General features: G+C 39.0%; 1 protein-coding gene across 5 annotated transcripts in view; it reads left to right on the top strand.

Moving 5' to 3' along the window:
• The window catches only part of FBXL4 (F-box and leucine rich repeat protein 4), a 28,728-nt gene extending 11,430 nt beyond the window's left edge, over positions 1-17,298 (top strand). For all 5 annotated transcript variants that reach the window (XM_053381516.1, XM_053381517.1, XM_053381520.1 and 2 more), the window contains exons 5-8: positions 3,887-4,100; positions 8,767-8,838; positions 10,338-10,650; positions 14,717-17,298. In XM_053381516.1, coding sequence (XP_053237491.1) covers positions 3,887-4,100; positions 8,767-8,838; positions 10,338-10,650; positions 14,717-14,880 — 763 coding nt within the window. In that variant the 3' untranslated portion in view covers positions 14,881-17,298. The remainder of the gene's footprint in view (positions 1-3,886; positions 4,101-8,766; positions 8,839-10,337; positions 10,651-14,716) is intronic.
• Positions 17,299-24,805: the final 7,507 nt, after the last annotated feature.

Genomic DNA, 24,805 nt, shown 5'->3' with positions numbered 1-24,805 from the left:
CTGAGAGAAATGAGGAATGCTTATTGGGTCAGAGAAGGTAGGCTTCACTGAAGAATTGGGAACATAATGCCATTTCTAAAAGGTTAGCAGTAACAGAGAAGCTAGCAAGAAGAGTTCCAGAATGTTGCAGTTCCACATATTAGTGCCAGGGTTTCGGTAGGTTTTGATCTTGCTCAGCCTTTCGATTTTGTGATAGGCAATCTAGCCAGGACAGCAGAACTTGAGTTCCCAACCTTTAACCAGGTTAAGCGAAATACTGGCTTTCGTATTAGTTTTGATTCATATATTTTATTACTTGCTTTATTTACAGATATTCAACATCATATATACAACATCCTCATGGTTAGTTCAATAATAGTAGTAACCTCGCGCCCATGGAGCTTCTCTACTAGATTGGGAAGTCAGGTTAAGGAATTATGATGACCCAAGATGCTTATAGACAGAGCAGAAAAATATTATTTGATGCTTAGTGGAGAATGGAGATTCTGGAACTCATGAAAGACTGGGCTACAATTGTTTGTATGGTACTGATTTAAAAGTGTGGTTTGCTATTTTTAACCAAATTTTTTAATATTAGCAAATTTTATGTCAGACATTATATTTTTTTAAAAAAGTAATTGTCCATCGAGAAGTTATTGGGCTGGATGTAGACCTACCTTTTGCAAATGAAAGACACGTGGAAGGACTCAGTGGGAGAAGGGAGCAGAAGCAATTCCCTCTCCCTTTCCCCTGCAGTTCCCCACATCACCTCCCATATGGTTTCTGAAGGTCCCTCAGCCTACTGGTCCAGGTTTTCAAGGGCTATATAATAATAATAATAATATTATAATAATTTATTATTTATACCCCGCCCATCTGGCTGGGCTTCCCCAGCCACTCTGGGCGGCTTTGAAAAAAATATTAAAATACTGTAATACATCAAAAATTAAAAGCTTCCCTAAACAGGGCTGCCTTCAGATGTCTTCTAAAAGTCTGGTAGTTGTTGTTCTCTTTGACATCTGGTGGGAGGGCGTTCCACAGGGAGGGCGCCACTACCGAGAAGGCCCTCTGCCTGGTTTCTCACAGTGAGGGAACCGCCAGAAGGCCCTTGGTGCTGGACCTCAGTGTCCGGGTAGGATGATGGGGGTGGAGACGCTCCTTCAGATATACTGGACCGAGGCCGTTTAGGGCTTTAAAGGTCAGCACCAACACTTTGAATTGTGCTCGGAAACGTACTGGGAGCCAATGTAGGTCTTTCAAGACCGGTGTTATATGGTCTCGGCGGCCGCTCCCAATCACCAGTCTGGCTGCCGCGTTCTGGATTAGTTGTAGTTTCTGGGTCACCCTCAAAGGTAGCCCCACGTAGAGCGCATTGCAGTAGTCCAAGCAGGAGATAACCAGAGCATGCACCACTCTGGCGAGGCAGTCTGCAGGCAGATAGGGTCTCAACCTGCGTACCAGATGGAGCTGGTAAACAGCTGCCCTGGACACAGATTTGACCTGTGCCTCCATGGACAGCTGTGAGTCCAAAATGACTCCCAGGTTGCGCACCTGGTCCTTCAGGGCACTATATGGGCAGAGCTCCTCTTGTGGTTAGCCTAGATCCAGCCCATTGCTTGAACACTGTTAGGCTGCAATCCTCAGCCCATCCTATTACAGTATATTGATGCTTTGGGGGCCAAACTTTAGATTATGTTTATAGTCCTTTAAAGTTTAGCTAGCTAGCTATTTGTTTATATTTCTGAAAATGTTGAGTATCGGTAGAATATGTATTAACTCCAAGGAAATAGAACAAATTAGAATAGTGATCTAAGAAATCTGACAAGCAAAGGATATATTACCATGAGAGGACAGAATGCTTCAGGCATGTGAACATCCTGAGGCAAAGCTGAAGGTAATTTAACTTATTGATAATGTCCATCTCCTTAGGGCTATATAAGAATGTCATCATGTTTTACTTTTGAGAATTACTAAGTTTGCTAAACTTCTGTGCTTGAGCTAAAAAGGGAGTTTGGGAAATACTGATTGGGACAATAAATCAAATTTAGTAATATATATTTGAATAATTTTATATTGCTCTGTCAGTGAAAGAATGGCATGTGAATCGAGAAAATGGTGCGCATAATCATATTACATACGGATAATTCAGATTTGGCATCAGAAGTGCAGTAGAGTTTTTAACACTGCTTGCTAATGTCAATTGTAGCAGGATAAAGTTTGTGCTGCTGCAAAATATTTGAGTGTTTTGGGAGCAAGAAATTATATTTTAAAGAAATTATACTTTAAAAGTTGAGATTTCAATCCCTTTATTACATGTAAGATTGTAAATTGTGAAGACAATGAAACAAATCTATTTACATTTATTCTGCATGGGGTTTTTTGGGGGGGAAGTGAAAATTAAAGGAATGCTTATGTAAGAATTTGTCTAGGATGTTCACATTACTTGAATAAAGTTGGCTTGGTGTCTTATGGTCTTAAATTTCTCAATACAATAATGTTACAAAAATTAGCCTCTACAGTATGCTTCTTATGTATGTAAAATGTGTATGAAATAATGTGATGCCAAAATTCTAGGGCTTGATGTGTTTCAAAATTTCAATTGCATGGTATAATTGATATTTAATGAAACAAAATCCATGGTAGCACTTCTAGAGGATTCTTCTTCTGATTAATGGAAAACTGCATTAGAATAAGTTCAGTAATAAATACAGATCCTAAGAAAGTTTGCTTTTACTCTGTTGGACTTTGTGAATGTGATCTGGTCTGCAAATAAGCTTAGATGTGCCTTGTGCCTGTACTCACTTATCCCGACACTGTCCCTTCCTTACTGTCTTCTTGGTGTGTCACATTTAATCTAGAGACAGTAGTTTCTGCTATCATCATTCTCTTGTTTCCTGGGTTGTGTACACACCATATTTTAAGGCACATTTTCCTCCAAAACACCCTGGGAACTGTAGCTTACCTTTCACAGAACTACAGTTCCCAAAACACATTTTAAAAAACTACAGTTCCCAGGATTCTTGAGGGGGATGCTTTAAATGTATGGTGTGCATGCTGTTCGGGTCTCCCTGACACTACTGTCCCTCGCAGCGGCAAGCATATCTATGCTGTGAGGATATATGGGAAACCTTTGGAACACAAATAACTGCTTCACAAGTTACAAAATGCTTTCAGAAGAGACATTTCGGTGTAGAAATTAACTTAAAATCCAAGCATGAACCCAGTGATCTGTAATGTGTGGTGATACATGTCTGTGTGGTTATTTGCATATACAGTCAAACCTCGGCTGTCGAACGTAATCCGTTCAGGAAGACCGACAACTGAGGCGCGGCTTCTGATTGGTTGCAAGAGTTTATTGTACTCACACAGAAGCCATCTCGGATGTTCGGGTTCCGAAAGACGTTCGAAAACCGGAGCATTTACTTCCGGGTTTTCAGCGTTTGGGAGCCGGAACGTTCGAAAACGGAGCCATTCGAGAACCGAGGCTTGACTGTACGTACATCAGAAGCTACAATTGAATTCCCACAGTATGCACACATTGCAGCATTTCTGAGTACCAATTTTGTAATTTATAAAATGGGCTCTAGCTTTCTGGTTTAGGTGTATCATGATGCTTCCATGGTAGAATTTTCCTTCTTGCAGCTGTGAGGAAACTTCTCTTGGCTGGTTAAACTGCTTTCTCTTGATCCCTGGTGTTGATTATGCTCCCCCCTCAGTTCTGTATTTAAGCTGTTGCTTTACTAATAAGGCTTCTTATTAGGCATGCGTAGCATTGTTCTCGAGCTTCTAAGACATGGCAAGAGAAATAACTGGGCTTTATCCAGGTGGTACCCCCCCCCAATTTAAACTACTGTAACCAACAACGCTTCTTTTTGAATTAACCCACATGACAATGTGCTTTTTACAGATTCTTGAAGGTTTGTGGTTCAGAACTAGTGCGCCTGGAGTTGTCTTGTGGTCATTTCCTCAATGAGGCTTGCTTGGAGGTCATTGCTGAGACGTGTCTGAATCTTCAAGAATTAAATCTCTCCTCCTGTGATAAGCTACCACCTCAGGCTTTCAATCACATTGCCAAGTTGTGCAACCTTACCCGTCTAATTCTCTACCGAACGAAAGTAGAGGTAAAGTTTTTCTTCTTTTATCAGTGATGATAAGACTTAAGCCTCAGAAGCAGAATAGTGTAACTTCTGTGAAGTACTCATGTTTGAAAAATTCAGGAAAAAAATGTATCTTAGGGCAATATCCAGCAATCCAATATCACACATAGGATTTCCCCTCCCCCCTCCCAGATCTGTCCCAAGGATCCCTCAGTGCTCCAGAGCAGATTTTGAGGGAACACGAAGCAAAATTTGTTCTATCAACATTGTCAGTTCTGTTGGTTGACAGCCATCACTGGATTTCGTACTTAAGACTGTAGCTAATAAATACAGCTTGCATCTGCTAGTATAGATATATTCCTAGTTTACTGCATTTCTCTGCTCCCTAATCCCTCAGGATTTTTAATGTGTCTGGTGGGAATTCAATACCATCCATTCTATCATGTGTAACTTAACTTGCTCTCTCCTGGAATGCTGATTGCTACTATGATGTCCTGAGAGTCATCTAAGCGAAAGTCGGGGGGGGGGAATGCCGTAAGTTTCCTCCATCCTGAGTCAGTGACTGCCAAAGCATCAGTCACAATAATTTTGTTCAAAGTTTCAACTTCAGCAATAGCACATCTTTCTGTTACTAACCAAAGGTTAGTAAATTTAAGGTTAGTAAAATAATTTTTTCCTGATCTGTTTTGGGAGTTACTTACACACAGATATAATGACAGCTTGCGTTCTGCAAGCGTAAATACCTTCCTTGCTGCCAATGGAAAATACACCTGTTGTAGTCTATGGGTTATTAAAGTATGTGCAGACAGAAGATTCACATGTACACATGTTTCATTTTCAGGCTTAAATTATTGGCTGCAATTGCAGCCAGTTTTATTGCAAACCTACGTCACCCCATGTTTATTCAATGCACATGGCTAGTTATCTCTGTGTTGGGCCAATAGTGGAACAATTTTACCATTTGAAAATGCCTTTTAGAGACCTAGCCTTCTGCTTAAACAATCCAGCGGTAGTTTCCCTTCATGAAATGCAACCAACTGTGTACAAAACCAAGATGTAATAAATTTTCTAATTATAAATAATTACAACTTAAATATTCTTACTTTTTGAAAGCACTTATTACAAGTTATAATTTTGCTTCAGTCATCTAAGTAATCTTTAAGTTATACTAAATTAAGACTGCAGTTATACTCAAAAAAGTTTTGTGCTGGTGGTCTTAGTATTTGCTGACTCTTTAATCCTTTATTCATTGAATATGCATTCACAGCATACTTCCAGAATTTGTTGGCATTGATGCATTTGAGGTGCACAATGGACAATAAAAGTACTTTGTTCATAGTAACTTGACAATACACATCATTATTTTGGCTTGTATATGTATGTTATCTTGATTTGATTCTTATCTTGATTTTCTGTTTCCACTTCTGTGTTGGAGCCAACATGATATCTTGATGAAGCTATCAAATCTATGATCCTAGTGCTTTTACATTCAAAAGCATCAGGATGTCATGTTTTTAAAAATAAAGTATCAATTCATATGTTGTGTAACTAACTACCCGACCATTTCAAACTTTTTTATGCTGTTGTTGCATTTGAATGTACATAATAGGAATTATAATTTAGAACTTGTTGCAAACCTATGTTTGTATAATTATAGATTTTGTACAACATGGTAACATCTTAGAACTGGCATTGAACAGTGTTTAATGGGGAATAGATTTGCAGTCTATTTGCAATCTAGTATCTTAAGGAATCTGGAATCTGGGTACATACTCATCTTCTCCCTGCCACCTTTAAAGTCCTTCTAGCTGCACCCAAAAAAGGTGGTACAGTGGTACCTCAGGTTAAGTACTTAATTCGTTCCGGAGGTCCGTACTTAACCTGAAACTGTTCTTAATCTGAAGCACCACTTTAGCTAATGGGGCCTCCTGCTGCCCCGCCGCCAGAGCACAATTTCTGTTCTCATCCTGAAGCAAAGTTCTTAACCTGAAGCACTATTTCTGGGTTAGCGGAGTCTGTAACCTGAAGCGTATGTAACCCAAGGTACCACTGTATATCCCCTGTAGTATAAAAGTTGCCTGAAGCAACAAAATACTTCTTTTAGTTTTCCGAACATGCATGTAATCCCCCCCCCCAAAGCACACTACATTTTGTCCTAATTTGCACCAAAAAACTCACTTCTAAATATGTCTTAAAGTGGCCCTGTTTAAATAGAATCATACAACTTGTTTATTTTCATTTCAATTGCATGTCCAGGCATTGTGCTCCCCAGTCCCCAACCCGCAGACAAATAAAGGACCACATAGACTGGTTTGGATCGAAACAGGCCACAACTGTATTTAACGCAGATGAAAGAGGTTTGGCACGTAGGTCAGGGGCTTCCCAAGAATTATATCAAATAGGGTGAAGCCTGCGGGGACTGCCATCTGGGGGGAATTCCCTTGGCCCTGGCCACACCAGGGCACGTGGACATGGCCACTCTCCCTAGATCACTTTAACAGGATATGTTTGGAGGGGCAGGCAGAGACTACGACCTCCCCTCCATCCAAGACAAAGGATTGCCCCAATGCCCAAGGGAGTTGTAACAGTTGCTATGAGGTAGGCAAAACAAAGAATGGAAATATATTTGAAGCCTAACCAAGGCAGAGCGTACAATATTAAAATAAATACTGTAAAACACATGCAAGCAATAAGCAAACATCCTGAAGTGCAAAAAGCTATATTTATGATAATCCCAATATATCTCCAGTAGATCGGGGGGTCAGGCAGGGGAGCGGCGGCGTGAGTGTTTTCAAACAATACATACAATATAAGTAAAAATGTGAAAGTCACAACATATCACTCCATTTGAAAATTCAAATAAAATAATTACAGGAGCCAGGTTTGAGGAGGAACATGGGATTTTTTTTTATGTTGGCTAAGGGGGCGTGTGTTACAAAAGCTTGATAAATACTTCAGTAGAATAAGGCATGTCCAACTATATTTGATTAGTCTGGCTTTCATTTTCTTTCACCATTAAATAAATGGACTTGTGCAGCATTGTGAAAGCTGCATTTTGCCCTTTCCATTCTTTTCTCCATCTCCCCTTATGTTGTAGAAATATTCCTTTGAAGACTAAACCTATTGAGTCATCATGTCTGTATATTAAAGTAAGCCTGATTAGAACTCATTTGTGCCTTTAATAATTGATAATAATCAATTGTCCATAAAGACTACAGTACTAATTTGGAAAACCGTTATAAGGATACAGTACTAATTTGAAAAACCGTTATAAGGATATGCAATGAAATTCAACTAAGGGGAAACGAGGAAGTCGTTTTACAAAGTAAATAACTGTTATTTTCAATAAGGGTATGATTTATGTTTGTTATGTTTTGTTTGTTTTGTGTTTTTCTTTGTCGTTGATATTGTAAAAACTAATAAAATTTTTGCAAAAAAAAAGACTACAGTACTAAAGAGGTTATCAAACATATGTTTGAATACTGAAAATCAGTATTTGCTTACAGAAATATTAAAAGTTATTTAGCAGTTTACTAACATTAAACGTATCAACCACTGTGGCGGTTACATTTTAATAGTAACTAACTTTTGCACAATATTGCCAATTGTTACATTAATCTGACATTGCAGGCAGATAATTAGTGATTAGATAAGACTTACTCACTATTCATCAATGCTTAACTGTGATATGTATTTATGCATTTTTTTTCCTTCAGTAAAAATCCTGAAAAAGTATTTTTCAAGCCTCAAAGAAATACACCAAACTTATAAAAATATAACATTTTTAATGTTTTTACTCTAGTAGAAGTAAATCATTCAGAATTTTTATTTAATCATGTTGGTCCCCAGTTTATTTTCCTGTGAAGCCTATTTCTAAACTAAATATCGCACTTCAGACTAAGATACGAAATACAGAAAACTATGTCTCAGGACAACTTGGACTACTAATTTGGAATATGTGTTTGTGATTATTTTGTGTGAGATGTGTATTATATGCCTAAAGTTGTAATGCTTACTGCAACCTCAAAAAAAAAAATTTCGCAAGGTGCATCTGATATTCTAGTGGAGTCCCTCTTGCTGTGTTTTAATGATGTGGCACCTCACCATAAGCATGTTTAAAATAGCAGCAACATGACTGTAAAGTGCACATTGTATTTGTTTCCATCTGTATGTTGCTAGTGACAGGAGCTCAATGATTGTCAGTACCCTTGTCAGCAAGAGCATCCTGTGACATTAAAGTCACCAGCTCGGTCCTGATGCTGTGTGACTCTATTGGCAGTTCCATCAGGCTGCAGCCGATCAGTGAATGTCAGAGATGCTGTACTTTTCTGGGATGTCACCAGCCCTCTGTGTTTTTGGTGTGGCCTTGCTTGTTGTTTGAATTTGCCAGACTTCTAAGAGCTTTCCTAAGGGAAAGGAACTGATAGGTCATGGGAATAAAGGTGTCTTCAGGGCATGCAAAACCACATCCAGAGTGACTTATTATATAAAGGCTTGTAATGATTACCTTGACTCTAAGCCAATCAATGGTTAGAGCATCTGGGGACTCATTAAATGGCATTTGTGGTGTCTGTTACCTAGGTTTTGAGCTGAATTTCAGGGAAAGTGGTGACAGCCTTTAATGTCTAATTGACCCTTTCTCTTTGTGTTTGCTTTCTATATTTGCTTCTGATGTGTTCCCCAATGGCAGCAAACAGCACTGCTCAGCATTCTGAACTTCTGTTCAGATCTTCAGCACCTCAGCCTGGGTAGCTGTGTAATGGTAAGTTTTAAAAGTCCAGGCTCAGTGTATGTTATCAGCATTTAGACTTCCCAGCTCACTTGCAGAAAAATCTAACCGCCTGTTTTCATCCTTTCATCTAATACCTATGCACTTCTTATAAAAAGATAAAATAAATGTTTGCTTGAATTTACATCTGTCCATCTGCCAAGCTTCTATTTCATCACTTGGGCTACTTTGTAGGAATTGCAGAAATCCTCCTGTGTATAGCCATAGGTGGGTAGAATTAATTTATGTATTTAGTTCAAGTCATGGAAATCCCTGTTGTGGTGTTTCCCATACGATGATGTCGCTTGTCACGTGCATGTGTATATTCAAATATATAGCTTCCAGATTTTTAAACGTTCATTTCCTTCTACTTATGCACCTTTAGGATTATGAGCTAGACTTCATATGTTTTTGAGTTGTATATTCCCCCCTCCCAAGCTCAAATTATAATTATTCATCAGATTCCACTGCAGAAGCCGAAATCTGCCATGGAAAACCATTTTGTGTGTGGAGTGGAGTGGACATTATATAGTTTACATCCCAGCCCTATTTCGCCCTCTGCTTTCCAGTGTCACACACAGCCAGATTGCAGCAGCCATGACTGCGTTTTGCAAGTACTCCCTACCCCCCCAAAAAAGTATAGGAAATAACTATACAGTGTTATCGGTGATTGGTCCATGATCTGCAGCTTCCCTGCTCCTATGTATCACAATTCTTATGCAGAACAGACATTGTATTATTACTACTATTCATTGATTTATATACCACTTCCATGCCAAAATGGCTTCTAAGCAGTTTGCAAGTATAAAATCAATTATAAAGTGTCTACACTTAATTCAAATACACAATAAAACAATTCTGTCAAAACATTAAAAATGCAATATATATATATATATATATATATATATATATATATATCCCATTAAAATATTATATATATATAAAACAAACCCATTAAAAAGCATAACACTTAAAGCAAAGCATTTAAAAATAGGAGCATGCTTAATTTTGTGGCAGAGTAATAAAACAGATAGTTTCATTTGAGTAATAATCCTCTATAGTTGAAGAATATTCATGGTGCCACTCATGACTGACTCATAGCCTGACATTATCAAGATGGTTGCCACCCATATACTCTGCCATGAAACAGGTTTTTAAACATTGTGTTCCCTGAGTATATGGAATTGCTTCAATACAGAATTTACCACATGGTGTATCCCAAATAGTCACAAAATGAAGGTGAGGGGGTCCCTGGGGGCCACCCATGACCTCTTGGCAAACTGGCCATCCCTATTTAGGAGACCTGAAGTGTGTGATGTTGCACAGAATAATGTTTGCAGGCTGCATATGGGTATTAAAGACAATTTGCTTATAAACACGCTTGAAATTTGTGGTACTTGTGTCCAACCTGCAACTAACAGGTTCATAATTTTAAATGCAAGATTGAGGGTATAAATACCAGTATCCTCCAAATGAGTGTTATTTCTTCACAGATTGAAGACTATGACACAATAGCTAGCATGATGGGAGCCAAGTGCAAAAAACTTCGTACACTGGACTTATGGCGATGTAAAAACATTACTGAAAATGGAATAGCAGAGCTAGCTTCTGGCTGTCCACTGTTGGAGGAGCTGGATCTTGGCTGGTGCCCAACCCTTCAGAGCAGCACCGGCTGCTTTGCGCACCTTGCGCGTAAACTCCCAAACTTGCAAAAGCTCTTTCTGACAGCCAACAGGTCTGTGTGTGACTCTGACATAGATGAACTTGCTGCAAATTGTACTAATCTCCGGCAGCTTGATATTTTGGGTGAGTAGCCATAAAAACACTTGGATCTTCTTTAAATCGATCGGTTGTATCAACAGCAGAAGATAAACTGTATGTGTTGTATAAAAGAAGATGTGGTCTTGAAAGTAAATACTGGGTTCATGATTCACATATAAAAAGTTTCCGTGAGAATGCTCTCACGGGTTCAAAGCGTAATGGATTATGGGGTTAGACCAGTTTAATTCCAGATTCTTTGATTTACTGGATTGTGAAGCAGGCAGCAAATTTGTTTAATCGTTTATCCTTTGCTGCTAAAGGGACTAGTTTTCTGATGATTTCCCGAAAATGTTTTAACTGCAATTGCCGGTTTTCAAAAGCTCTTGGAATTTGAATAGCGTGTGACAGGATATATTTATAAAGTGTGAACCTTATGATCAAACAGTTTCTTGCAGAGCACATAATAGAGTGCTCTGTTGGGCTTCTTTCTTCAAAAAGAAACCAAATTTTTATTTTTTGAAAAAGAAATCAGCATAATTTTTCATTTCCTATTGCAATTGGTATAAGAGATTGTCTCTGCACCCCCCCAGCCCCAAAAGCTTAAAACTTAAACTACAGCTTAAAACCATAGAAAGCTTTTGCTAGTCAAAATGAAAGCTTTTTCATTTTCATTTTTCATTTTCAAAGGAGTTGTTTTTATAGGTTACACATCATGTTAACTATCTTAGCCAAAAGTACAATAATAATGGAAAGCTTTGTGTTCTGATACACAGTCTTGAAATATCCATACTAAATAGTTCATATGAATGTTCCTGTGTTTGTGGCATGTAAAGAGGAAGCCAAAAGAAGCTAATTCATTGACACATAAAATCAAAGCACTAGTTCTGGGTATTCCAGGCCTAGAAAAAATGCTGCTCCAGTGTAATGTGGTAAGAAGGGCGTTGTTCATTTACACAAGTGTCATGCTGTGTGACTGCATAGACAGCAGGATTCTTCCATCTTTGCTGGTGTTACAGAAGCCCATCTATACAGATGGATTGATCTCAAACTTCCATACAGCAAAAGAAAACAATACACCAAACCCCTTGTATAAAGTTAAAATATATGCTTCCACCAATTTTTCCATGGCAGTGGTTAATAAAGCCTCCCCAGTTCTATGTATTTCCTCATAAATAAATCCCATTGTGTTCAAGCGTGTGTTTAGGATCGAAGCCCGAGGCATTTTTCTATTTAGTCATGCAGTTTAGCATTCCAATAGAATATGGATTTGAAATTTTGTTTCCAAAGAAAGGATTCCTTTGCACATTTCAGGAGATCAATCAAGACCTTACTTTTTAGAACGGATATGGTTTGTTGGATTAGTGATGCTTTGGGTGTTTTCTAAGCTGTGTGGTAAATGTTAGGTAAAGGTAAAGGGACCCCTGACCATTAGGTCCAGTTGCGGACAACTCTGGGGTTTTGGCGCTCATCTCGCTTTATTGGCTGAAGGAGCCGGCGTACAGCTTCCTGGTCATGTGCCCAGCATGACTAAGCCACTCTTGGTGAACCAGAGCAGTGCACAGAAACGAGCAGGGACTGAGCAACGGGAGCTCACCCCATCGTGGGGATTCGAACCGCCGACCTTCTGATCGGCAAGCCCTAGGCTCTGTGGTTTAACCCACAGCGCCACCGGTGTCCCATGGTAAATCCTGGGCTTTAACATATTGTTTTTATTCATCTTAAAATGTTTGTTGCAAGCTGCTTCTACTACTACTGAGGTGCTTGGGAGGCAGGCCTGGGATATAAGTATTTTTTAAATTTTAAATTCCAAACTCTTCAAGGCTGAAGACGTCTTACAACAATAACTGAATCCATAAAAATGCAGATAGATTTGCCTTCGCTACTTTTGAGTGACTCAGTGCACTCCCGTCTCCCACACCTGAATGTACTTCCTTCTTGAGCACAGTCTCTGCCTAAATCTCTGCAATCTCTTCCATAGGGAGAACTTTAATCCCTTCTTTTGGAAAGTTAGTTTTGCCCCCTTTCCCATCTAGCTCTCTTGTTGGCACTAATAACAAAAAATTAAGAACAGACAAAGATGTCACAGCAAAATGTCTAGTTTCTCTACTGTAGAAATTTTGATTCAGGAATCAGTGCAGTTACTGAATTTGATAGGCACAACTAAAAGGACTTAGGTATTTGCAAGTCTGCAACTTGGTCACCCTGTTGGATGATGTTGTGTAGGTTCCTGTAATATTTGCCCCTTGCATTCCTTCCTGTTTGTTAATCCTGAAATGCCAGGTTTAGTGGACTGATTAAAGTATGAAAATGGGTAATATGTGAAAGTGGAATGCATAGTTTTGTTCCTTGCCTGCAGGGCACCATATGCAGTGCCATTGTGTGATCACATAAACTGCAGCATATGTGTGGATTATGCTTAAATAAGGGCAAAGAACATGCTCCAGAAAAACAAACTCCCTTTGATATTTTGACTGCAGCCAGGCAGCATAAAGTACAGCTTAGAAGAATGTGGTGGGTTTAAGCCATCTGTATGCACAATACATCAGTTGCTATCCAAACTCGCTGAATTAAAATTTGTAATTCTAGGTAAGTTCACACAAATTTAAAAGCTCTATTTTCAAATATGTAAAACCACCCGGGCATGAAAGGAGGAATAACAATGTGTTTCCCCCTTGTACAAGAATATTTCACTACCTCATACATGCTGTAAACCCCCCCCCCAAAAAAAAAAACCTCCCACATCTTCCTAGAATGCCAAAAGCTCCAACTGTCCCCTTCATGGCTGTCAAAATCATCAGCTTTCCTTGACAGTTTCAAAATGCAGTTACTCAGTTTCTGTACAGAAATAAGCAGCACATTAAAAACATAGTCCCCTCTCCAGAAAGGCATCTTGCGCCTGAATTTCTAAGAGCTTCCCTTCCAAAGGTCTCCACAGAACTCCCAGGCCACTCTTTAACCCTTCCACCACCAATTCAATGCAGTATTCCCTGTCTTGGGAGCTGTCGGATTCCAAGAACATTTTAGAGAACAATCTGAAGATACTTGTTCTAACTTCTTTCCGCACCGGGTAGTAATCAATGCTAGTCCTACTCCTGTGCAAACCTATTGGAAGTTAATGGGCATGATTAGGGTTTATTCATTTCTGTGGGTCTACTCTGAATAGGACTTAGCCAAATACAACCCACTGTTCAGATTTTTTAATAGATATATGCTTGTTGGCAGCAAGGTGGTCTTAAGCAGACCTTAACATGCCTGTATCAAATAATTCGTACACGGAAAAAATTGACTGTTTTTATCTGTGATTATTTAAAACTAATTGTGGGTAGGTAGCCCAATGAGAGCAACTATCAAAAATTCAGAACGAGTCCTGTGAAATGTTATATTAATACCTTTTGATGGTTAATGCCATGAAGCTTGGAGGAAAGTATATGATGTATGATTTCTTCTGACCTGTTTTCTAAGTGATGTCCCTCTCTAAATATTCACAAGAACACAGCGGGTGCATCTGGGGAGTTGTGGATGGAACACAGAATGACAAGGCATGCTTTTGTTTTAATTAAACCACATTTCTGCACACTGCAAAGATTGTTCAGAGCGTGTTTTGATTTCTGTAGTTAGTGCTTTGGGCTAGTCTCAACTGGGCCATTTTACTGATAGAAGACTTATCGAGTACGGTACATAGAACTGGTTTTCCAGTATGTGTCAGAGAGGATAATAGGAAAGGAGGCAGTTAGTGTGAAACTAATGACTATTATGTGACTTTCTGCTAATTCCCCACCATCACACCTTTTATTCTACCTTTCTCAAAGAAGATGAGTAGCCCTTTTATCATTACAGCAACCTTATAGAGACCATCCAGTGAGTTTCAGGGGTGAACAAAGTCTTCTGGGTTCACTATGCCACACTGCCCTTTAAGCCTGTGTTTGGATGTCAGAGAGGCTTCAGTTTGTTCTATTGATTTGGATAAGGGAAAGCCCCCTTAAAATGAAATCTTTTTACTGACAATAAACATTGCACTTCCTCACCTTCTCAATAGCACATTGTACTCTGTTTATTTATTTAACTTTCAACTGGTTTCTTTTCCCTTTTGTCCCCTCCCTTTATTTTCTAGGCACAAGAATGGTGAGCCCTGCTTCTTTAAGAAAATTGCTGGAGTCTTGCAAAGATCTTTCCTTACTTGACGTGTCCTTCTGTTCACAAATTGATAATAGAGTTGTCCTAGAACTGAATGCCAATTTTCCTAATGTGCTCATCAAGAAGAGTTTCACTCAGTGACTCACTTCATATGCTGCTATATGGAATTGATTTGACAATTCCGTTTCCTGTGAATTTGTGCTGACTTTTTTCAAAGAAAAATATTCTGTGAATAATGGGGAAAAGTTAACTCTTCTTGACATGAAGGTTAAACGTCAAATCAAAGATTTAAAATGTGATAAGCCATTATTCCGTGTACAGTTTCCAGTTACTGTACTTCACAAGTGGACCTCCATATTTGAACTAGAAAGAATCATGTGAATATAAGGTGGCATACGTTTAAATGCATATTATGGAGCATTCAAGACTGCTTGGATTTTAACAGTGAAATAAGCTTGTAGCAAAAACTAAGCAAGAAATAAAAGAGAGACCTCAATTTTTAAGTTTTAGCATTAGTCTTTTAAGTTGTCTCTCATTGCTTCTACCTTCATTCTTGCTACAAGAAAGTTCTATGGTACCCAGGGACTGTAGGATTGCACCCTAATAAACTAAACGTTTAGTTACACATAAAAATCTGTGACCTTCTTAGTTAATCAAAGAGCTGACAGACACTAAAGACCCTGCATTACATGATACAAGTTCTATGGGTGTCTCTTGCTTTTAGGAATCCTAGCAACTTAAGCCTCGGGCTATTGCCAGCCTTCCTCATTGATGGTTTCTCTCTCCACTTACACTACTAGGTTGAGCCTAAGGATGGGGGAACCAGTGATGGTGCAGAAGAAAAGACTTTGAAAGACAAAGTAGATACAAAGCAAGCCAGGAGAAGTTGACCCATCACTAATTGTCAATCCTATATTTACATATCTGATTTTCAGATGTACAATTAAGCTATTTCTGTAGCTATATAAGAATCCCTTTCAAGTAGACAAAGACTTCCAAGTTTAAAAACACAAGTATTAATCTGATAGATTATGATTGAAACAATGATAGTAAAATATTACAATTTAAGAGGAGACAAAGGAGAAACCCCATGCACCGATTCAACCTTGTTTTTTTCAGTTTCTGCATGTTTTATGCACCCAGCAAGCGCATCTCATTTGGATTTATTGCAAAGTGGGGGGACATTTCATGTTACAGAGTTCCATGTGATTTCAAGCAAAGGTTCCTTCCTTGGTAGGATTATTCGGTTGGAGTAAGCCAACTTTTTGGAAGCAAATGAATATGAATATGATTTATTAGTGTAGCTGAAGCCATTACAAAAAACAAAATTTGTAAAACATATCACGCAGTTAAAACAATGATTTAAACCAGAACTGAAATCAGTAAGTGTGAGATGGTATAAAATAGTTCTATCTCTTTTATTTTAATGAGTCTTTAGCATGTGTAAGTTTCTCTGGATTGCTTGCTTATTCTGCTGATGTTGCTTCTTATAGAAAATAAGACAACAGACAGGATTTCTATTCCAAGAAGTCTGCTGCAGCAGTGAGTAGTACTCAAAAACCCACTGAAATTTAAACTGAAAAAGGAGGGACTCTTGGAGAAGGACATGATTTCAACCAGAAATAAATCTCAGCTGTCAGTTCAGTCATAAATTAAGGCTCATATTTTTACTCAACTATTTTTACTAAAAATGGGCAGGTGGAACCACTTGGTTCATTTCTACCACTTTTCCTGAAACTTTTCTACAAGCCTGCAGAAAATGCTAAGTAGGGTGTGTTGGTCTGCACTCCTACACAGAGATCACCATTTCTTTTAGGGAATTGGAGATAGCAGGATTGCTTAGCTGATGAAATCCTTGGTTGTGTCTCTTCCCCCAACCCCGTTGTGAGGTCAAGTATGTGACTACACAATCATGTGTACCTGCCTATAGAGGAATGTTACTGATATCCAAGAGGTATATAAAGATAACTACAGCATTCTTTGTGATCATGGTAGCTGGAGAATTTGTTGCCACAATCATAGAAATCGCCGCTGGCTGCTTTACGTGCTATGCAGCTCACATTAAAGTTCCTTCATGTGTTGGTTTACCAACATATATAGTCACACGTGGATACAATAAATACGCCATGCATGTGTGAACCAGGCTTTAAAACATTGTACTTTGCTGACAGATAGCTATCCTAAAGTTGTTCTGTAAAGATATTTTTTATTTTGCATTTTTAAAAATGTAACTTTATAAATTATATCCAGTGTAATTAAGAATTATATATGTACATACCTGTGACAGAAGAGTGCTTCTTTGGACTCTGTATATTTGCAGATGTTAACCTTCTAAAATAAGCCTTGTTTTATGTAGTTCAGGATATGCATGTTTATGTTTTCTTTGCAGTTAGATAAACACAGTTTTGTTTAAATATTGTTATCACTATAGTGTTTAAAACGTGTGCCTTCTGTTTTTACAATCAGTAATATGTCTAAAGACAACGGATTATTTTCTTCATGAAAATTAGGCTAGGAACGCAAGACTTGTCCAATAAAAAATTAAACTCTTTATTCAGACTTCCACAGCCTTGTCAGATAATATTCACTGGTACCGTTCAAATGATTCATAAACTGGCATTAACTGGAATGTTCAGAGAAGACTAAGGGTGCCACCAGACTGCCACCATTTTGCTCAAGGGAACTTTGTGAAGCTAAAGTGGATTAAAAGGCTCTGTTACCCTAGTGCAACTTATCCACTGTAAAAAATAATAATAATATGACATTTTGTAGCTTGAAAAGTATCAAGGAAATGCAATGAAAGTGTAGGGTGATGCTTGTTATATAACTGCTCCTCAAACAAATCAGAATGAATTCACAGCAAAGACTAGATGCAGTCTAACCTCTGCATAAGCTTTGTGCAAGCAAACTAGGATGAATAAACAGGTTGTCTGGAGGTGACTTGAGGTTCAAATTAGATCCTACATTGGCTTCACATCTGTGCTCTTCTAAGTGTAGGTTTTTACAACTCAAATTGCCAGCACAGAAATCCTGGCTACACTCATGGAAACCATCTAAGATAACATTTATAAGCGTAGCCTAGAGGAATTTTACAACACAGTTGAACTGTTAATTGATTGATTGATGATTGATTATTAGGCAGCATCCCTTCTATCACCATTAGGTTTTTTGAAAGACTAATTTGTCCATATTCTTCTAACTCAAAAAAGAAAGGAAAAAGTATTCCGCATCCGTTGAGGATAATGTTTTGCTTCAGAGTATTGGAGAGTAGAAAGCGGTGGTAGAGAAGTGTTCATGTATTTTCAGTTTGGTCCTATCTCATATAAAAGATCTAGTGCTTTAGAGGGATTTTTTTGAAATGAAAAAGCATTAGGTCTTAAAGTAAAATATGGTGTTTGTAAAGAAGATTTTTTTCTGTAAATTTGAACACTCTAATCCTTACAGAAATACAAGATTGGTAATTTCTGAAAGAAGTGCAATCACACCAGTATGCAATAAGAATCGCAAGAATTGAAGAAGAAAAAATTAGTTATCTTTTTACTGGTCCGAAAACTAAAGGTTTAGACAGAGTGCTACCACAGCATATATTTTTCCTGGATCCTCCCCAAAGCCTCATGTTATATCCATTTCCCACAGAGCAATATGTTTTTAGATCAGAATGCCCACTGCAGATCTTCACCTATTTTCACCAAATGGAGAAAACCTTCATAAAAATAAATATTTTAAAAAAGTTTTATGACATACAGTACATAGTAGCAGGGAACAGCTTTATTAGTATACACCATTTATTATCCCAAAAAGTTAGATGAGTGCTTTGGGGCTTAAGCGGTGCACTTGGCCTTGAACCTCTTCCTAAAAAGGACAAATGTCTCTAAAGCTGGATGGAGAACATTCTTCAGCTGGATGGCCACATTGCCTTCAAAGAACCTTTCAAGAACCACATACTAGTGGGCAGAGTCAGGAGTGAAAGTGTGTGGAACAATGGAAGTGACTCTTACCGTAGTTATATGTGGCGGAAATGTGGTCTACTGTAAGTCAGAAGTTTCTACACACACACGTTTTTCATTTCTCCATGCAAGCAAGAGGCATCATTTATGGTTCAGGGACACAGTTCACCTGGGCAAAAGCACTCTGTGAAGGACTGGAGAAGGGCTAGTGAGAGACATGGCTTGGAGAGGGGACGGGAGAAGTCTGAAGACTGCATTTGGCCCCTGGATCAGAAGTTCCTCATCCCTGTTTTGAGGAAGCCCAAATGCCACAGACACAAGAGAAAGGCATACCATGAATAAGGGACAGGACGTAGTAGCAGCTACTGTCTTTTTCTTGCTTACATGATTCTCTATCCCCCATCACCAGAAATGGTAGCCCTCAGACAATATGCCTCGGAAGGAGGTTGGGAGGCTTCTTGACTGCGGCTGCACTCACATGACTGCTTATTCCATTTCCACAACCTTTCTCTAGCTGTTAAGTTATGCATTCTATACAGTGGTACCCCGGGTTACATACGCTTCGGGTTACATATGCTTCAGGTTACAGACTCCGCTAACCCAGAAATAGTACCTCAGGTTAAGAACTTAACTTCAGGATGAGAAAAGAAATTGTGCTCCAGCGGCGCGGCGGCAGCGGGAGGCCCCATTAGCTAAAGTGGTGCTTCAGGTTAAGAACAGTTTCAGGTGAAAGCTACTTCTGGAACAGTGGAAGTTTAGTGCTCATTTTTGTGTTCTTTGCTTCCAGAAAACAAAAAAAACAAATCTGTTTGCAAATAATAATTGAAATGAGTGCTAAACTTGTGCAGTATTTCACTCCAGGCCCACTAAAGCTCACTATAGTTCCGGAAGTGACTTTTATATCATGTGGAAGCTCCAACTAACAGCAGGGGTTGTGTGAATACGTGGAAGCAAACAACAGAAAGTGATGAAGAGAACTTGAAGAGGCGTATATCCCAAGATGGATGGCAGATGGGAGAAAAAGAGAGATCAAACACAATGCAGAAATTAACAGGGAAATATGAAAATGGAATTAACTGCCATGGGAATGGAGCTTGGGTGTCCCTCTGCTACCCACATTTCTAGCCTCAGCTGCAAGGCAGGAGAAAGGCAGAGAAATTACTATTTATGGCTTACTGCATGATCACAACTCACCAGCAACAGCTATTAATTGGCAGCTTTCCCTTCAAAATAAAAATGGCAATGTTGGAGCACACTTTGTTTTGAAGTGCGCTTAACAGAAACACTGGCACCACCTTGCTGCTTTCCTGTGAACCCATTCCGATGTGTCTTCAGTCTCTCCAGTGTCTTCTGGGTTTCTGCATCACTTTCCCAGGACCCTTGGTCATTACTGAAGTTTGGGGGGGAGAGGGCAACAGAGAAGTTTTCAACAACAACAAAAGTTTGGATAGAATATTTGTTCTTCAGGTAAAGGTTGGGTTCTTTATGTTGTACGCTTCTATTTGTGGCCTTTTTTTGCATAATAGAAGCTGGAAAATGTTAAAACTATCATCAGAATCATTAGCATTTCAAGGGCTTGTATTGCATAAAAGACAAAAGAACAGCAATAATAAAAAACACATGAAGTGCATGTTTAAGGGCTAAAAAAGCAGAGTTGATATCAATGAGTGGAAAAGTGAAATTGAACTGAAATTTTGTTTCGTGCAATTGATAGCCACAATAAAATTCAAAGTTAAGCACTCTTGAGCCGTTTAATTTGAGAGGCTTAAAATATGTTTACTTCTGAGTTGGGTTGTGGCCATTTCTATGGAAAGACTGAAGAAAATAAAATTTATTTTGGAATAGTTTCTAAGCAAGAAAGTATTTCAGTGTTCAAGTTTTAAAGCAGTATTAGTTTTCCCGCCTGCTGACCAGCTTGGGGGGAAATGATTAAAATCTATATTTTTATTTGATTGTGGGTTTCATTTTTTTTTATTGAGATAAGTAACATGGGAAAGTGCCTGTAAATGCAGCACTAAGAACATTTTTTTTTTCATATTCCCTAGGAAATTATAGGTATCTCAGATAATATTGTAAATGTTTCAGTTTCATTACTAATTGTTTCACCATTTTGGTCTCTCTGCTGCTTGTGTAAGATAACTATTGAAATATTATTCTGACTGGCTGGTTTGGGGTGGGTTTTTTTGCTAAATTAATTCATCTTTCTCTTTTGACTGAATTTATTGTGAAGTGCTTAGTGTGCAGATCAGAATAAATGGTGTGCCTCTGTACACTAGCCCCTCTTACATGTTTTTAGAAACACTTAATAAAGCCAAACTGTGGTGCAGAATTGTGATTACAGAATGGTTTGAACTTAATTGCTATTACATAATGCCTTTTTATTAGTTGCTGGTTTGTGTTTTATACACACACACACACATTCCTTCAAAGAGAGTTTGTGAAGCAGAATATGGAAATAGCCAAGATAGCTTAAGGATTCCTTTGAAGAAAAAGCCAGTGGTGAAGTACTTGGAAAAGTTAGATGTAATGGCTGTTGTAGTTTGCACACAGCCTATAAAATCATTATTGCTAATATATTCTTAAAAAAATTAAGGGGGTAGGCAATTTTATTTTGTTAAAAGATGATGAGAAAACTCAAACAACTCCATTTTATTATTATTGTTAGGTCATATCCTAACAACGAGGGAGGCCTGGAAATGAGGTCTCTAGAGGGATGCTCAACAGCCCTCTCTCCCTATGCAAAGAGCCTGTCCAAGACTCTTATATCCATTGGTAATACCTTTTCTACCCCTGGGTGATTTGCTGGGCATGGGAGAAGAAAATGAAATATTGAACTAAGGCTTTCTTTTTTAAAAATTAAAAAGTCAGATGCTTTGTGAGAAAATTAGGTATGTGTTGAATTGATGCAGGGACCCCTGAAGTATTTCAGGACACCTTGGCAATTCAGGCATTTTATTTAATGCAGAATACAAGTGTATTCTGAAAGCAAAGAGAGTATCTCTAAGGTGGCCATAACACTACTGGACAAGGGTGGGTTGATGGGAGAAGGGCAAGCAAACACCAGAGAGGGAAGAGAACACGTAGGAAGACCTCTTCTGTGACTCACAGATCCTGTAATCCTGTAATCCTGTAATCAAGGCCAGCCCTCCCATGAGGCAAAGTGAGAAGACCACCTCAGGCAGCAGGATCCACAGGGATGGCAGATCCAACTCCAATGAATGCATCACTTGCTGCTGCCGCCATCACTGCAATGTCAGCAATGGCTGTGATGTGCTCATTGGAGGCTAGATCCGCCTCCTCCTTAGTAGCCTTACCCCCATACTCTCTACAGCGGTCTCTTGGCTGCTGGTCTCCTCCCACCCTTGCTCCAAATGTAGTTTTGGGTTCCTGGTGTAGATCTTCACTCACCCCTTCTTCCCTGGTGGGTGGTTCGCCTCAGGTCTTGGACTGGCCCTGCCTGTAATCCAGGGTAATCCAGGGAAGCCATCCCTTCAAGAGCCACATGGCAGTGCACCTGTGCATGCACACACAGAATAGTCATACAAACCATACACACATACACAGATTCGCTACATCAAACAGAACACAAGCACATATTTAGCACATACGCAGACATACAGGCACACATACACTTGCACAAACACACAAGCAGCATTTCAGCAATGCCACTGACAAAGAAAGCATGTTGTCTGTTCTTTAGCAATCACTCTCTAAAGTGATAAAATCACTTTATCTTCTGATCAGATCAAGAGATAAAGTTCCAGGGGGCTGAAAGGCCACTTCCTGCAGCTTGATAGATCAGATCCAACCAATGGGCTGTGGTTAGCCTGTAAGTAGAATGAATTAAGGGACGCGGGTGGCGCTGTGGGTTAAACCACAGAGCCTAGGACTTGCCAATCAGAAGGTCGGCGGTTCGAATCCCCGCAACGGGGTGAGCTCCCATTGTTCGGTCCCTGCTCCTGCCAACCCAGCAGTTCAAAAGCACGTCAAAGTGCAAGTAGATAAATAGGAACCGCTCTGGCGGGAAGGTAAATGGTGTTTCCGTGTGCTGCTCTGGTTCGCCAGAAGTGGCTTAGTCATGCTGGCCACATGAACTGGAAGCTGTACGCCGGCTCCCTCGGCCAATAAAGCGAGATGAGCGCCACAACCCCAGAGTCGGTCACGACTGGACCTAATGGTCAGGGGTCCCTTTACCTTTACCTAGAATGAATTATTTTACTTGGAAAGTGGATCCCTTAGTTCTTCCCTTTCCAAAATCAACCTTAAAGGTGTCTAGCACAAACACCCCAGAGCTATTTGCATTTGGCAGGTTTTCCTAGGGGCACCTCTCTCACATTTGCAATTTTCACACTACTTACCCATGATACACTAGGAGAGATTTAAGTAGTTCTCATCCTAAAATGGTAATGGCTGCCCTTGCAAGAAAACCACTGCATCTATTATTCTGAGATTTAACAGGATTCATACCCTCAGAATGTGCATCCTTGCCTTCAAATTTATCTATTCTGCCACTAAATCTAAATTTTATGTTTCCTTTAAAAAGAAAACAAACTTTTAAAATGGCTCTATCAACCTTTGAGAATCTACTTTACCTGCAAATTTCATCCATTTCTGTCAAAAGAGAAAGGTTATAGCTAATTTTTGATATCCCAATAATAAATGTGGGTAGGGAGGATGAAACGGACTTGGACACCTAGGGGAAACTGAGGAGCCTCTGAATTGTTCTGGGCCAAATCAGGTGGTTTTACAAAGCATCAAATCTGGATCTGAACCAAATCTTATGGTTGGTGCATACTTTTACCTAGGTAGCCAGACACTTGCATTCAACCTGTGGTTAACAGTTTCTTATGCACTTTCCCAGACAGCAAAGGCAACCAAGTTACTTATTAACTAGAAATAAATGGTGAATCCATCATAGCTTGCAAGTCCACAATAAGACTTGATGCACCTGCTTCCATTAATTATTCAAAGAATTTCAAGAGCAGTTTAAAGTTAAGCTTTGCATTGTTTTGTTTTATCTCAAAGGAGGCATTTTAAAACAAAATTTTAATTGCTAATGTGCTACAATCATGTTGAGCTTGGCTTGTGTGCTTTTTTCTCAGTATTTGGCCTCAGGCCAACATCTTTTCAAAGATCATCTAAAATGTATTGTCCTGTTTCTATTGTTTCCAATGGGGGTAGTTTTTATGCAATATCAACCTATGTCTCTGTGTGTGTTACTCAGGCAAGATCATGTCTCTGATATCCTTAAAACTGCAGTAGAATGGTAAGGACAATTAGTTTTCTGCAATGCAAATTATACAATATAATGAATTGTATCTTGGGGGGGGGGAAATATTTCAAGGTATATTTGTATGTTCCTTTTCTGTGTTGGGGTTTTTGGGGGAGTGTGTGTGTGTGTGTGGGATTCTGCCAAAAGGGAAAGATACAAATGGAACTGAGAAGAATAAAACATTTCTGTCCAGTGTTTAACACTGCATGAATAGCGGGAACAAAAGTCACTTAAACTGATGCTGTTACATTGATTATAGTTAGAAAATACCCAAGTCCAGGGTGATTTAATCTAGCCCACAAAAATGAAGGGAAACTAGCAATCTATCTATGTTTATGTTCATGGCATCATTTGTGTACACACTACAGTTTAGTGTGTGTTCAGTGTGCTCCATGTGCTGTTTTTGTTTGTTTATTTGTTATTTGTTTGTTTGTTTTAGCACTGTACATACAATGTCAGCCCTGATTCAGACGTACTGTTTCTTTCAATTAGTTAATCTATATTTTTCACAAGCTTCTTTTGATGCAAAAAGATATCTTAAAACTGAATAAATTCGCACTTCAGCACAAATGAAAGGTGTGAATATTACCTTTCTTGCAGGGATGGTTCCCCCCCCCCCAGTGATGTTTCAGTGGGTGTGTACCACAGCAGAGCATCTGCTCTGAGTAAAACTTGGTTGAATACCACCAAATAATAATGATGTGATCAGTGCAATTAATCGTGATTTTATCATTTGGCTCCTTTAACACTCTTAGACACCTTTCATTCTACCTGGAAAGCTTCCCTGTTTGAAAAGATAAGAAGCTTGGGCTTCTCCCCGCAGATCTTGATAGTGGCAGGATATGAG

The sequence above is a fragment of the Podarcis raffonei genome, chromosome 3, assembly GCF_027172205.1.
Source record: "Podarcis raffonei isolate rPodRaf1 chromosome 3, rPodRaf1.pri, whole genome shotgun sequence".
In the NCBI taxonomy this organism is placed as follows: Eukaryota; Metazoa; Chordata; class Lepidosauria; order Squamata; family Lacertidae; genus Podarcis; species Podarcis raffonei.
The sequence above is the reverse complement of the archived record's forward strand: the minus strand, read 5'-3'. Positions and strand labels throughout refer to the sequence as shown.